This window comes from Doryrhamphus excisus, chromosome 1 (assembly GCF_030265055.1).
Source record: "Doryrhamphus excisus isolate RoL2022-K1 chromosome 1, RoL_Dexc_1.0, whole genome shotgun sequence".
Lineage (NCBI taxonomy): Eukaryota > Metazoa > Chordata > Actinopteri > Syngnathiformes > Syngnathidae > Doryrhamphus > Doryrhamphus excisus.
Window position 1 is genome coordinate 7,244,163 of NC_080466.1, and position 14,696 is coordinate 7,258,858.

Sequence of the window (14,696 nt, forward strand, 5' to 3'; positions counted from 1 at the left end):
TCTCAGCAGCTTACTCCGATTACCTGAAGCACAAAGTCAACAGCCCACCGTCTACAAAAATAGAGAGTGTTTGCATGTGCTAAAACCATCAAGTGATGGGTCTTTTTTTGGCTGCGAGTGGCCTCTCTGATACACATCTACTGAATAAAGACACAAAGAGGGCAGAGGAACAGAGAAGGGGGGCGTTCTTGTAGACATAGATTTTAGAGTGGGCATCTGTGTCAGCACTCAAATTTGTGTATGCTTTGTTTGTGTACATGTTGGGTGCATATCGGTGTGTGCATACGCTCCCCTGGTGTCAAGGCATTAAGGGTTGTGTAAGTGTATGTGCTGGCCAGGCGAAGCAAGTGACTCAGAGCGGTAGCTGTAGCTGACTTACTTTCGGGTCAGTTAGCAGCAGCAAGTATGTCTGAGGAGGCATGTTATAAAATGCGCCTGTGTGCACGAGTCGGCACTGCGCGACATGAGGACAAGCATGGCAGAGACGACAGTACGGGAAAGAACGAACTAGGGCAGCACCGGGTCATTTCACAAGAAGAGTGGCTTTTCAGAGTTTTGCTTGATAAAAGGGCAAATTTATGTTGTTGGCAGTGGATCTTATTTAGCCCCAGTTTCCCAAAGTAGCGGCTTAACAGGCGAGGAAAAAAAACACCATATTTGGGAACGTGTATCATGTATTTATTTGTTTGTGATCTTGTATCATGTGAGAATGTGTCAAACTCAACGGGGGACCCAACTTGCACGGGGGGCCGAAATCAAAGTCAACTTTAGGTTGTGGGCCAAACAAGACTCTCCCCAATAAACCGTGTTTTCATATTAAAAGTATTAAAACCTTCTTGACGTTTTAACCAACGTAATCAACAAATCAATAAATAAAAACAAAGTCAATAATTTTGTCGGCATCGAAAAATTGGCGTGCGTATGCATATGCGTGCTAGTGAGTTGATGCACAGAGAAGTCCACCAGCATAGCTTTAACACAAGTTAGCTTCGTGAGCCAACTTGAATGTGAATGAAGGCACAAAAGCAATGCTTTCTAAGCCAAATGCCACCGCCCCAGTAAACAGAATGAACAGGATGGTTGCATAAACTCAGACGAACCGCTGAAGGTGCAGCAGAGCCTTTTGTCCCAAAAGTCAACCCTTAGTGAGGCATTTGGTGGGCAACGTAAATCATAAAAACGTAAAAGCACCGCAGAAAATGGTGCATACTCACACACAGTGTTGTTCACTACATGTTAAACATTCCAAACACTCAATGTTCATGATTTATTCTAGTGCAATTTTCTTGTATAAATTTGATTTATTGTTTTTATTATTATGCCATACAATTACTGAAAATATGGTATAAAAATATATAGGTACACTTTTTAAGCTTGCATTTTATGTCACCGGGAGGTCATGATGCCATGTTATTTATAAATCCGACAACTGGCCATCCCACCTACCATGGCACTGTGACAAAGCAAGCCTGATCATGGTTTACCCAATCACAAGCGTGTCATCAAAACATGGCATTGTGTTTAAATACTGCAATAATGCCTACGAAGGGTATCATGATATACTCAGCTCAAGAGTCAAGAGGATTCACAACATTGGGTTCACAAGGACTCGACAAGACGATATTTTAACATAAACTACAATGACAAAATATAGGCTGGGGCCATTGTACTTTTTGGTAATTAATCACCATTCATGTAATCATATGATGTTCCTTAACGTAACTTGTTATGGCTGAAACAAACCATAGCAATCCTGATGAATTAATTTATGAACTGAGATCAATCAGAGTCCAAATTGTAATCATTTGAAAGCCCTAAATGAAATATAATTATACTACAACTTTGTGAAAACCCGACAATGGATGCACTGTAATAACTATCTAGGGTAGTATTTTAAATAGTATGCTATTTTAATGAGTGCCCCATTAAGGATTAACCTCACATTTTGGCCTTTGGCTCCACTGTGTTGCTAGCAGGGCCGCAAACAGCTGGAAAAAAACACTTACAACGTGTTGGCAGCATACCGATGAGCCAGGAGACACCCTCTTATTCAATTATTCCAACCCACATCATCCCCCTACAACACAGTTCCTCTTCCACCCCCCTTTTGCCGCTGTTTCCTCCCACTCGCCGATCCGCTTCTTTACGCTTCATAAAATCCAGACGGGACCCTCGCATACGTGCTGTCCCCATTCAAGTCAATCAAGCTCATTTGCCTCATAGCAACAGTGTTTTAGTGGCGTCCTGGCCCCTCCTCCCACACGCTTTTGCATCTCCTTATAGGGTAACGTGTCTGCTTGTCAACCAAACCCCTCCCCATCCGCTCCTATTGCTTTCCTTTTAAGGTTTTTACATCTGGTTGCCCTTCTGAGAAATCCCCCTCCATGCTGTTCCACACACAGTACTGTACATGTATGCAAGCCTGTACACACCCTATCCCTGACTTCAGCTGTCCCCGCCTCCGCCTGTATCAATGGTCCGCTGGGCTCCAGTGCAGCGACTTATGAAAGGTAAACACAACCAGACAAAAGGACAGTGACATGAGTTGTCTTCAATTAGTTCTCATTAGAGGCTGCACGCAAGCTCAATGCAAACAAGTGCAGGTGGTCAAAGAAATGTAGACATCTGTTTGTTTTTCAAAACATTAGAGTTGACCTTGGAACAAGTTAGTCTTGTTTAGGAAAAAGGTGATAATGGTAGCAGGTTGCTTAGTGTGTTTTTTTAAAAAATGTACACAAATCAGTGACGGTAGAGTGTTATCACTAGCACCACTCGACAAGTCAGTGAGGGCAACCCCGATCTATTTCAAAAGGCACACAGATGCCTCACTACGAGTGCTGTCGGAGCAATTACTAAGCAAATTGTGAGCTGCACCTTGGCAACCAGATCCAATTCCTTCTTCTTTTACAAAAGAAGCCAAAGACCAAAGGTGTTTATCTAACATAGCGGTGCTATCGGCGGTCTCCCTCACGCTTCGAACCATCTAATAATCTGTGCAAAATGAATGACTCATCCCAGTTGCCATGGCAACGCAGCTCATTGGGATCATTTAAAGACCATTATTGTTAACCCTGCAAAGAATCGATAAGAAGATTTTGAGAAGAGGCAGAGGGATTGTATACATAAGAGGGATGCTGGTGTTGGTGTACGCGTGTCTGTGTGTGTGCGTGCATTTGCAGCAGGTACGCGTCTCTCCCTTGCTTTAGGCCATAGGTGGGGCTTGAGAAAATATTTCAGCAGTGCAGCATTACACAAACGACCTCTCTCAAAAAAAAAAAAAAAAAGACATGGCAGCCTCCTGTATGCTCGTCAACTCACCCCTGCCTAATGTCAGCTACATCACGTGACGGGGCTTCCCTGGCCGGGGGTGTCCCGTCACTTTCTTCTAAATAATCAATTTTCATTCTCCTGCTCCTATTCTCTCCTCGGCTTGACCCATCCCCCCTCTTCCAGGGGCTCTTGAAGGAAAACGTTGAGATAACAGCTGCCAGGGCCCGGGGGAGAACGAGAGGAGAAAAGAGGTCAAACAGTAAAGAGAGCAAGGTAGAGCTGAAAGAGGAGCGCACACGCGATGAGAGACGAAATTAGGAAACATATACGCCTGGGTCTGAGTCATAGAGAGTTAAATGAAATTATATGAACACTTGCAACTTTTGATTATTATTATTTTTTTTTTTACATGAGGTGCTCGCCACACAAAAAAAGTGTGCAGGAAGGACAAGCAAATGTTGTGTGGACACCTGTCCCTTTTGCTCACAGGCCCTAGTGATATACACAGACAGCTGCAGGGGCAATAAAGATCACTTTTACTTACCCCCCTCTTCTCTCCTGCCTTGCTGCTTTCAAAGCCCAGCAGCCATGTGCAGAGTTTGTTAGCGAGGAGAGCCGCAGCATCCAGCTGCACCACACCGATCGCATAGATTCCTCTAAGCATACATAATACATGGCAGAACAATTTCTGGCAGGAACTGCTCTGATGTTCAGATTGCGTGCGCCTCTAGCTCTGGGCAGGAGAACAGATGCCACAACAACAGTGTTGCCATCCATCGTCACAAGCATTTCAATGTTGCAACATTTTTTCAAACGGCAACTTGGAGTTTTACATCGCGGCCATCATGAAACGCAGAGGAGTGGAGCAGTGGGGTAAAAGGGTCAAGTTGAGTCCTCATCCGTAATTAATCAACACTTCATGCTTGATGACAGTCCTGTAGGCTGGACTGGAATACAGAACCTTTGCAAAGAGAGTCATCAAGCATCGACCCCAGCACAGGCAGAGAGGAGGATAAACACTCACCGACAACACGGAAGGATAGTAGAGTCCCATCATCGTATTCTGTGCAACACCACACTGTCGTCTCTCCTCCTCCTCTCTCACTCCTTTCCTCTTGTCACGCTGCCTCGCTGGCGCTCCCTCTCCCGAGCCTGTCACCTCACCAGCTCGCTCTCTTCTTGTCTGTCTCACAGATTCAAAATCTCCCTCTCTGCCCCCGCACACTGGGTCTGCCCTGACAGCCTCCCCCTTCCCTTCCCTGCCTCCGCCCCCTCTTCCTCCAGCCTCTGTCCCTGTCACTCTCTCTCTCCCACTCACTCGTGTTTCCCTCTCTCCTTTTTTCCCTCTACGCCCAGCCTTCTGTTTTGCTGTTGTGCCCTTGCCTGCTCATCTTTTCTGTCTCCTCTCCAGTCGGCCTCTCTTGCACAGAGACAACCCACACTCCCCGCCCCCGCTTGACTGTCACACCTGCACACTTGCACCTCCCCTCTGCTTACTGTCGTAGCTGCAATGACCTCTCTCGCTTTGCTCTCTCTCGTTATTCGTCACTCTATCGCTAGTATCCATGTGGGTGAGTTAACTGGGACTGATGGCACCATTGGGGGAGTCCTTCGTTTTCTCTCTGTATTTTGTCTGTATTATTGAGTACTGTGCAAAAGCACAACAAAATATGAAAAAAATATACACCATCACAAGCTTAAAGTGACAGTTTGCAACTGGATCCATTCATCCATCTTCTGTGCCACTTATCCTAATTGGGGTTGCAGGGCTATACTGGAGCCTATCCCAGCTGACTTCGGGCGAGACGCAGGGTACACACTGAGCCAATCCCAATCAACCATTCACACTCACATTCATACCTATGGACAATTTGGAGCTGCCAATTAACCTAACATGCATATTTTTGGAACGTGGGAGGAAACCGGAGTACCCAGAGAAAAGGTCTGTTTTTTTTTCACTTTTAACTAAACTTGAGGATTATTTGAGTCACCTTTGTCCTTGGCAAGTGAAATATCTGATTTAGTGGTCTTTAGTATTTTTTTTTTAATCTTTCAAAATGTATTTAATTTAAGCATTATTTGCATCCAGTTATGATCGTCCTCATTTCCTTGACAAAATACTGTAATCAAATTAGCTAAAATGCACTTTGGATATGTAATTATGTTAATTGTGTTGAAACATAGACCTAACCAAAAACAATAAAAAAAATTGTCTTTCTCTGTTAAGATAAAACACTCCAATAAAAAGCACACAAAAATAGAATGCAGTAAGTTTCTGCAAAGTAAATTGCAATTGAAAAAAATAATTGTTGGATATTATTCCTTAACAGGAAGGCTTAACATGTAGCAAATAATACTGGCTGCGAGTGTGCACCATTTTTTTTTTGTTTTTGTTTGATGCGCACATGTAAGTTGCTCGTACTCCCCTTCTTCCTCGTCACTACTTCCCAGAAAATGCGACTTATTGGTTCATCTGTGTTCATGCACCCTTATCCATTCTGTTTAAAACCAAAATATTACCACCCTGGGGCTGTGGATGCTAACTCATGTGAATACTAACCTGGCGGACTTGAACTCTATCAACTTGTCTCCACTTCCTGGGACAAAGAGGCTGAATTGGTGAGGAGGGTTCCCTCTCTCTGTTTATTCCAATAGAGAACCAACACATTGTTTTTATTTCTTTTTTGACTAATCAATTATTGATTATCTGGCAGACTTATGTACATGCGTTCTTCTATAGTTTCAGTGTCACATGGTTCTGTCCGCTTGCCTGTTTACGGTGCCACAGGTAGGTCATACCCATAGCCATCTTGAATTCTGACAAGATTAGTTGTGGGGGAAAAAGACACTACTGGAAAATTCTCTGAGGGCTGGACCGCCCAAGGTCTTTCACATTACATCCAAACAGATGCAATTAACAAAAACCGTTCAAAGGTCTCATTCTACATGTTCATAGTCTCAGGGATATATTGGCTTTAGGGCTCTTGCACAAATGTCAGCAGAGTCACCAATTGGTGGGCAGATGTCCCACATGACGCTTACAACAATGAGGGCATTTACAGAAAACACACGCAACTGACATAACAACAAAGTCACACTTAACAATTGTGAGTAAAAACACAAACCGCTTCATTTCCAAAACATATAAGCACCACTTCCAACAAACCCAAACTCCCTGGCAACACTCCCTGTACATGTCCATCAGGCACACATGCACAATCTAAAGAAATGTGATACGAGAGCTGTGTTCTGCTTTAAAGATGATCATATGTTAATTATTACAGTTGTAGCGTGCAGTGGTGTTGAGCAGTAAGTTAATTGATCGGAACTCGTATGCGCGTAACCAACCTATCATGCTTAAATAAAGCTGTTGACAGCACACAGATGTAATGGAGGACTTTAAAGCATCACTCAAGCAGGCAGAGCTCATCTCTCTCTTTTCACACGTTGAGCTTCTGCTGTTCCTCCAGGCGCTTCCTTTTGGGAGCCTTTGATCACATCACCTTCATGCTGCTGTTGACAGTTTAGCACCTCTGCATTGTGGGAACATCTTCTGCACAGCATCCGTCTCATCCTTCCCGTCTTTTGTCCACATCAATGGCTAGCTGACAGTTCACAATCCCTCAAGGAATCTGAATGGCTGGCTTCAACAATATGACGACAATAAAGGAGAACTTGGATGCTTTTATTTTTGTGTACAGAGTCTGTTTTTACAAACCTGCAAAAATGTAATATGCATGCCATGACAGCAGTTGGCGATATCTGTGTCAACCGTGTACAATATACAGTGCACCACTGCGTAGCTTACACACAAGCACATTAATTGGCGTTTTATCTAGTTCTGTCATACAATTAGTGTGGAAAGATAAATCTAGCTCTCTTTGACTACACTGTCATTTATTAGTTGTTGTATTAGCACTAATAAGCTTAGTCAGCATTAACCACTGAGGAGTTCCCTCTAAGCAACAGTACAACGTAAGTAAGTAGTGCAACCAGCCTTTTAAAGCGCATACAGAGGTGGATAAATCTTCTGATTGAAGACTTCAAATATGTACAGTATAGCTGCGGTCATCTTGTGGAAACATTATATTTGGAGGTTGCCTTCATCCACAGCAGATAATACCCACATTTTTAAACCAGCTTATCTGGTTTGCAATACCATGCACCTGGCGACTATCGCAGACCCTGTAGTTAACTGTATAGAAGCATTAGCTGGAGCATTCATTCACGGTATACAAGTGAAAATATTGCTGCAGAAGTTGCAAAATATTCGGTCAGCTTTTAATTCACATATGGAGAGCAGTACTGCCTTCATGGTTCTTCTCATTTGAAGATCATGAGGAAACAGTTCATTGCTCATGTGATCACGCTTCAGCAAAAATGAAAAGTGGCTTATTGGCTCCCAGCCATGTGTGTGTGGGGGGTGGGGGGGGGATAAAACAAATGCTAAGGGTCTGGGGCAAAGGCTTAAGATGAGGATGAAATGCAGCCAGAGGTTGGTGAGCATCGCAGAGTGAGAGTCGAGGAAGAGGATTATGGGTATAGCGTCAGAGGATGAGTGGATGAATGGCGGATGATCGAGGGATTAACCATATCAACTGAACAGTCTAATAACAGTCTGAAGGCTAATAGGAACACGAATAAACAGACGGCAGCTTGACACACACACACACACACACGTAGTACATACATACACAGAGTAATTCTACTGTATAGAACTTCTTTCATATAGGTCTTGTTGAATATAAAATATATAGATAATATGCATACACACATATATATATATACACACACACAAAAAGGGAACACAGTAAAGGGTAATGGATTTGTGTTGCATAATTACAATGAAAGCTGAGACATATTACATCACCACCTTGTGGTTTGGACTGCTTCATTCAAGTCTCATGTTGGGTGTCGGGTTACAATTTTATTTTAGAAAAGGTGTAGGTATGTTAGAAAATATTGATTTTCATTGGCATGTGTGGGTGTAATTGGTTCCTTACCTGACTGTGAGACGGGTATCCATGGTAACCAAGGGTCAGTGGGTCATTGTTCTAAAAGAAAGGAGAGCATGTGTTTTAAAATGAGATCACAAAAAAGGATTCATATCATGTTTGTATACAAGTTCTTTTCTACTGTTTTTCATTCTGTATTTCAACAAGGATTTTCTTTTACTTTACTTTTTAATTTACAAACACGATTTTTGCATTCAATTCAATACCTCTGTATTTCGCATCATGGAGATATTGAAAAATGAACATCTTTCGTATGCATAATGAGCAGTAAAATACTGAAAGGCAAGTCATATGTAGTATTCTGGTCCTTGGCGTCAGTAATGGCATAGCATGTCCGAAACAAGTTCCCCTCCTATTCCATGTAGATGTGCCTACTTTTTGTCCTTCTTGCCCACTCCATGTAAAACCCTTTAAGTTTAGAATAAATAAATTGGAGGCTAACTTGTTAGCATGATAATATTTAAAGCGGCGGCCATCTTGTGTCCCTGCAGTGATCCCGTAGTCTGTGCATTAGCAATGTGCCGTAAACATAGAATAATAAGGGTGACTATAAGGGTGTTATTTAATGTCTATAGGGCTCTAGTAATTGTAACCATATTTACAAATTCATAAACAGGTTTAGCATCGAAAATACTTCATACATTGAGATTGAATCCCACTTTGTGGAAATTCACTCATCGCAGTCTGGTCTGGAACCAATTATCGATGATTAACGAAGAACCACTGTACAGCGTATACTTCAGGGTGCATTTTTAGGCTTTAAAATACTATTGTGTAAATGGCCGATGTTATTTTTAATCAATTGTATAAACTTTCCCACTCGGTAGCATTGTTTGAGGTAAATGAGGCATGTCTCTTAAATCATAACAACTACAGGTACTGTGAAATGATACTTTCTGACCCTTTGATTAGCAAAGTCTGAATCACAGCAACAGGACTTTTATTTGATGGAGACATATCAACTTTTTTCCAAACGGCTTATTTAGTTCTAAAATTTTAGATGCGTTGTTTCCCTATTTATGTCTCTGGTGGGGACGTCCCCTGGGGGTGGTCACTATAAGGATGTTTTTTATTGTGGCTCAGTCGGCCTGGACATCCTGCATTCGCCAACTCGTTAGTGGCCGCTCTTTCCGTTGAATGCAAATATTTTTGGCGGAGATGTCAAGACATTGTTGGGAGCAAAGGACAGGTGATGGCACATAGTCTTTCTAGTTTGACATATTTTAGATGGCTTCCTTTTCACCTATCCTGTCATTCTGACTATGATATCATAACATCAATAAAACATCACACACACTTAAAAGAAGTCATTAATACTTAAAACATCTCTAAAAGCGTTAGAAAACCCACATCGCCAATGACTTCTGCAGCAATAGATCAGAATTACATACACATAATTATATCAAGCTGACTGTACACCACTACAATTATTGGTTATGCTTATACTGTAGGTCAGATTCTTTATCGATTCCCCAATTGATTGTGGATCACTTTTCTGCTGAGCCTAACCATGTGACACTAATGATAGCCTGCCCGAACATAGCCTATTTACATTCTACAATGAGCATTCTGCTTCTTTAGCGCCTGGGAACAGGCCTGCATCCATGAAATGAATCAATGTGGGGAAAAAAGCAACACCTATTGATTGTTAGGAAGGGTTTCTGATTCCCATTGCCAGTGGACATTGTTTACGTACAGGGGAGTATTGGGTGGGATGCAATCAATATTCCCTAAAACATTAGAAAGTCATTTATTCTCCATCACAAGACTGTGTTCTGACTTTTATGCTAATGTTCTCCATTAGCTAGGCAGGCATTATGACAACACTTTGAAGTAAAAACAGATTTTCTTCATATCGTTCTCCCTCATCTCTCTCATCTTTCCTCCAGGAACCAATGTCCCTTCGCCTGTTTTGCCCCCAAGGGAAACACTTTGCTCTGTGCGCATCCAAGCTTGAGTTGGGCTGATTAGTACTGTAGCCATCTCACTCCGAGCCCCTTGGGGGCCATTTCACTAAGAGTGAGCACGACTTTCCCAATGCAGGGGCTTCAGCTGGTGGAACAGGAAGTGGCTTTGCAAGTGAAAAAGACTGCAAGATAATCTTAGAGCTAAAAACATACTTAGTGGTACAGCTTTGGGAGGTAGAAGCTCTGAATAATTAATAACTATTTAGAGACTTGAATAACATGAATAAAGTATAAACCAAAGCAAAAGCAACAGAAGATCAAAAAATAAAGACGAGATGCCCACACGTTCACAGGCAACCTGAGATGGAAAGAAATGCAAGAAATAGATGGAGCAAAGACAATGACTCATACATGAGTGAAGTCATGTGCTTGATTTCCTGGAGGAATGAAGAGGAGGAGATAGAGTGTGTATCACAGTCACTCTCAATAACAGGACACTGAAAAGAAAGCAACATTGTATTGAATACAGTCATGCCGATGCAAAACACTGCAGCTAAAAATGAGAGTTGTATTCTTTCGCTTTGTGAAATGTCAATAGCTATTGTACATATACAGTACTATTGGATGTACTGTATATTGTGTCTGTATATAAGATGAAACAACCTCTCATTTTCAAAACCTGAGTTTTGTAAAAAAAAATATTTATGGAGACAAAACACAAGTTCAATAGCATCTGGGAGATTGTAATCAAAAACATATTTCATCACTCTTGATACTTCCTGATCACCATCATCTTAAAATGAGCCTCATAACACCTCCTGTTTCATCCTCCTCATAATTTGCCCAAACTTAGAGTTACCAGAGTGTGTGAGTCACAGGAAGAAAAGCTCTCACGACCTTAGGGAGACGTCTTTTGGCGGCACCTCATGGCTATGTAATAGGTCTCCAGACTCTGAAAATAAGATGAATTAACTTTTTGTAGGGGGGAAATAGCTACTTTCCTCCACAATGAAAACCCACCAGAACTCTGCTCAAGGGACAAAGTAGGGGACAACTCACTTGTGATGCACTACTATGCTGATGGAGATGGGAACTTTATGTCAAAAAATCCCTTTAGGTTGTTGTGAATTGTCTATTTCTTGTGTGACTCCAGCTCATCACAGTAACATTGCAAGTCATGCTGCCGGTTAATATGTTAAAGATTTATATTTAATACTTTCCCAGCATCAGGTGGGCCGAACGTGGCCCGTGGGCCTTATTTTAGTAGTAGGCTACACTGGTGACATACAGATATAATGAAAATTTTGGACACATGTTCTCACGTTACTGAAGGACAAGCTTTGTCCAAACTTTTGACTTGTTTAAGCTCAGTACAAAGAGATCTACTCACACAAAAAGCCTGTTACTCTCCAGGTGGTTGTGTGTCGTGTCTAATTTGGACCTGTATCCTTTCTTGTGGTAGCTTGGTAATGCCGGAGGCTGCTCTCTCTTTTGAGAACTATAATTCACTGTTCTGACAGTCATCCTACATCAGTGCTAAGCTGGCCACGCCACACACTTGACAGAGAAAAAGTGAATCCATCCACAGAGCACTTATGTGCTAAGCCTCCAAACAGCAACGTCATGTTTATTTTCCTGCAACGTAGTTCACATGATTCTAACTTTCCACTGAAGAGAGACACACAATTTTTCAAGGAGATGTTGAAAGAATTTGACGGGGATTTTGGGAGCTGCTGAAATTAAATTGTTTATATGCAATTATATTGTTTATACACTCCTACCCAAACATGAGGATTAATGGACCTCACTATAATAAAATGTCTGATATTGATATGCTGGGACTAGAATTACACCCAAATTTGAGATTTATTCAATGTAAACCTGTACAGACATCAGATGCAATCAAACAAGAGCACCGATAGTAAAGACATGCTCAAACAGGGGTCTCCAAACTGTGAGACGCAAGCCAAATGCATCTCACCATCCATTTTTAACTGGCCCACATCAAAATATAAGTGACAATTGCCTGTGCATAATACAATATACACGTCCAGTAAAAGTTTTATACTTAAAACTAGTTGGAGCCACTGTCTTGAACAAGGCAAGAGTCTCCACAAGGACAGAATAAAAAATCTTAGGGTTCACTGAAAGCGTAAGCAAAAAGTCGCAAGATTGCAAGCGAGAGCAATGTGTGGATATGCTGCCTTGAGACTCAATTAGTGGACATCGTTACCTCCCTCAAGCAGGGAGAAGGTGTGTCTCACATGCGTGCTCCTCGATGCACATGTTGCCGAAACGTCCCCATGAGCTGTTCTTGGTTCTTTAATGTTACAAACCAAACAGTATTTTGTAGAATACGGTTATTCATTTACATCAGTGGTGTCCAAAGTGTGGTCTGGCGGTCACTGGGGCCTCTTTTTTAAATTTTTTATTAGGACGTAACACATGGTAGAAATATTTTTTTTTTAAAAAGATGTCCAGCAAAATGAAATAAAAAAAAATCACACTTAATGAGGATGGGTATTATAATCTATTGGTTGTTTAATTACTCATGATTCTGTTGACTGTGAAGAATTTATTGTAACTGAGGCAAAAATGGAGTGCACTATTTGGCTCCAACCAGCAGAGACACTGCTGATTCATTCTCAGTGAGTTTATGGCCTAAAGATCAACATGGCAGCTAAGGCTTACAGCAGGCAGCATTATTATGCTCAATATGGCATGAAAACAGGAGTTCACAACATTTAGACATCATTTGACCACTATATGTACCCCGCCCAATAGAATGAAATCAACGGAAAGAAAAAATAGTCATGGTATGAGACCCATGCCCTCCATTTGGGATAAGCTGAAGCCTATCCAGCTATCTTTGGGCGAGAGGCCGTTGATTTCACTCTATTGCATTGGCTAAATTGCTATAGGATGAGCCTTGTACACTTATGTTCCAGTCTGGTCATTTGTCCTCAGAGTTATCAACCAGGGCAAAACTTTAATAGGTTAGAGAGAGAACGAGAGAGGGAGGGAGGAAGAGAGACAGCCCTTCAATTCCTACACAGAGTGACAACAAAACATGGGACGCTCAACAACAGGCTGGATGGATATTGAAACAGACAACCTCATCTCAACATTGGCTAGCAGCAAAGATGGGGTGATGCAGTATGGTGTTATAAATATCCTTAAGAATATGGAAAGTAAGGATTTCCTTATACGCTGCTAGAGAGAAAACAAAATAGACTGAAGTAGGATAATCAACAACCATCATTCGAACACTTACTACCGAATGCTTTGCTCCCCTCCCGCTTAGCTGAGGGGTTATGTTAATTTCTGAATGCTAAAATGTATCGCTGAATCGATGTAGCATCGCCACCCACACAAGCACAATGACATCAGCCCTCTACGTCTAATGAACCAAACAGGAGCAGGGAATGTTCCCATTATTGCAGGGAGCCAAATAGATTGCTCTTTACCACATCCCATTGTCTTGGCTTCACAAAGAGGTCAAAGTTCAACTCCTGACTTGATGCTGCCAATAAAGCAGGGAGGAAAAGAGAATCATCGTGTGCACAGGTAATATTTTCCACTTACTGCTTTTCTATACGTTTAGGTTTACTGTAGCACTTGTGTGCACATTATTATATCCTTCAACTGCAAAAGTAGGCCTGCACGATTCTGCCAAATGCAAATCACAATTCTGCTTAGAATTAAGATTGTGAGACTTTAGCACACATTTTTCATCCACACTTTATGCGTACGTTTACACTTTAACAATTATTATCATTATTATCATTATTATTAGCCTCCTCATATGACATATGACGTTTTAGCATTTTTTGTGATTTGCTTTCACAGAAGCAAACTGCAAAAAAAAAAAAAATATGGCGAAGGTGATCTGTGTCTATTTTATGTCTTTCAGATAGCCTTCTCTATACATTAAACACCCAAATAACATAGCAAATAGTATAAAAGTTGTAAGACAAAAATAGACTATGGAGTAAATAAAACAAAAGTCACACTATCCAAAGAGAAACAGTGACTTATAAGTGACTTATGTGTGGGATGTGTTGAGCCTTGTTAATAGCAGTTTAGAGGAAGAGTGAGTTTTACTTAATTTACACAAACATACATTTAGTTTACATTTAACAATTAACTCATTCGATCTCAGCCATTTTTCTAAGAGCCATCCCTCACGGTACCAACCATTTTTGATCATTTTGACTGATTTTTCAAAACACAGAATATTGTGTTCTTGGGGTATATAGACATGGTGTATACCATATACAGAAAGACTAGACTCTCCTTTCATTGGAAAACATGTTTCTATTTTTCCATTCTTTCGTAATTAGCAGTAGAACATGGGCAAGTTTCAGCAAAATATCAGCAACAAAACAGGGAGAAGAAAGGCTTTTTGTGCTGCAGTTTGCTTTGCTTGCTGTGTCACTGATAACACAAAACAAGATGTCAGTGTTTTGATATGCATTAGATAGGTTTTAGCATATTTCATTTA

General features: G+C 41.3%; 1 protein-coding gene across 4 annotated transcripts in view; it reads right to left on the reverse strand.

Moving 5' to 3' along the window:
• Positions 1-14,696, reverse strand: part of LOC131100957 (RNA binding protein fox-1 homolog 2-like) — a 38,043-nt gene that overhangs the window by 20,609 nt on the left and 2,738 nt on the right. For 3 of the 4 annotated variants that reach the window (XM_058046178.1, XM_058046177.1, XM_058046176.1), the window contains exon 2: positions 8,274-8,324. In XM_058046178.1, coding sequence (XP_057902161.1) covers positions 8,274-8,324 — 51 coding nt within the window. Of the gene's footprint in view, positions 1-4,294; positions 4,517-8,273; positions 8,325-14,696 lie in introns of those variants that run through there. The other variant, XM_058046179.1, reaches the window with a different exon arrangement.